Source organism: Pediculus humanus, genomic scaffold (genome assembly GCF_000006295.1).
Source record: "Pediculus humanus corporis 1103172107412 genomic scaffold, whole genome shotgun sequence".
In the NCBI taxonomy this organism is placed as follows: domain Eukaryota; kingdom Metazoa; phylum Arthropoda; class Insecta; order Psocodea; family Pediculidae; genus Pediculus; species Pediculus humanus.
This window is the reverse complement of record NW_002987037.1, coordinates 81,598-83,001: the sequence shown is the minus strand read 5'-3', so window position 1 is coordinate 83,001 and position 1,404 is coordinate 81,598. Positions and strand designations below refer to the sequence as shown.

At 23.5% G+C, this 1,404-nt stretch overlaps 1 protein-coding gene across 1 annotated transcript in view; it reads right to left on the bottom strand.

The window, feature by feature from the left end:
• Positions 1-330: 330 nt before the first annotated feature.
• Positions 331-1,404, bottom strand: part of Phum_PHUM063600 (beat protein, putative) — a gene marked incomplete at both ends in the record, with an annotated part of 3,530 nt that continues 2,456 nt past the window's right edge. Inside the window, 2 exons of the mRNA XM_002423457.1 lie at positions 331-600; positions 949-1,082. Of these exons, the coding sequence (XP_002423502.1) occupies positions 331-600; positions 949-1,082 (404 nt within the window). The remainder of the gene's footprint in view (positions 601-948; positions 1,083-1,404) is intronic.

Sequence of the window (1,404 nt, the reverse complement as noted above, 5' to 3'; positions counted from 1 at the left end):
TTGCTCCTCCTTTAACTAAATGAAACAGAAAAAAAAAAAAAAAAAAGAAAATGGCTATGAAAAAAAATTTTTTTTTTTTTTGGATAATCAAAAAAAAAACTTTTTTTTCTCCATTGATAAAATTAAAAAAAAAACAAAAAAAAAAAAAAAAAAGAGAAAAAGTAAAAAAAAAAGTTTTGGATTTAAAGATTTGACATTTATTGATTATAATTTAATTTGAGTTTTTTTTTTTTTTTCCAATTTTTGATACGTCGTATAATATCGATTTTTATTATTATTATTATTATTAAAACTAATTAATTTAAATTAACTACTTGTGAAATGACGTCATCACACACATAGAGCAAAAAAGAAAGAAAAATTGTATTTACCTAAAAAATGAGCTTCTCTGTTGTCGATCAATGGGGAAACACGTTGAACTACACTTTCACGATTTCCCTGCCATAAAATCGGACTCACACTTGCCACGCATTTGACTCTCATTTGCCCCTCAGCAAAATGATTGTTTGTCACTTTTAGTCTAAGGCCCAGGGTCGTAGTAAGTAACCCGTGGGTGTGTATTAAATTTGGATATCTAACTAAATCTTCCGAATTTGATATCTGTGAATAAAAAAAAATTTAACGAAAAAAAAAAAAATTTAGGTCAAAGTTGTTAACTTTAAAAAAAAAATCAAATTTTTGAAAACGATATCATTACGTCAAATTATATGTAAAAAAAAAAAAAAAATGGCCTCCGCCCTTTCACTCCCACGTTTTTCCTTTTTTCCTTTTTTTTCCGAGGCAAATTATCTTTTTTTTTCTTCATGTTATTATTATTATTATCGTACGTTAATTGTTTGAATTAAATTACCATTAAATTAATAATAAATTTACATAATTTTACATGACTTAAAAAAAAAAAAATTTCACCGAATAATAATAATAATAGTAATTTTTTTTGCGTCGTACCTGTTTGTCGTTTATGTACCAATGAAGAGTCGATGACGGATATGATTTTCCTGATGTGCAATTTAATACTATTTCTTCACCGACTTGATATTCTTTTTCTTCTCCCGTTATGTGAGGACCATCTTTTGGCAAATCTAAAATTTAATAATAATAATAATAATAATAATTAATAAATTAATTTTTTCATCATTTAAAATTAAATTTAAAAAGAAAAAGATTTTCCTTTAACGAATTTTTTTTCAAAAAACGAGTCGCAAAACGTTTTTTTTAAAATAACCTATTATCATCATCATCATTATTATTATTATTAAGAAATAATTTATAATTTATAATGATGATGATGATGATAATAATAATAATAATGTAAGTAAGTATTAACCTAAAAGAAAATTTAAAGTTTTTAAAATTACGACGATAAAAGGTTTTTTTTTTCTCCTTACAAAATGAGAATTTTTT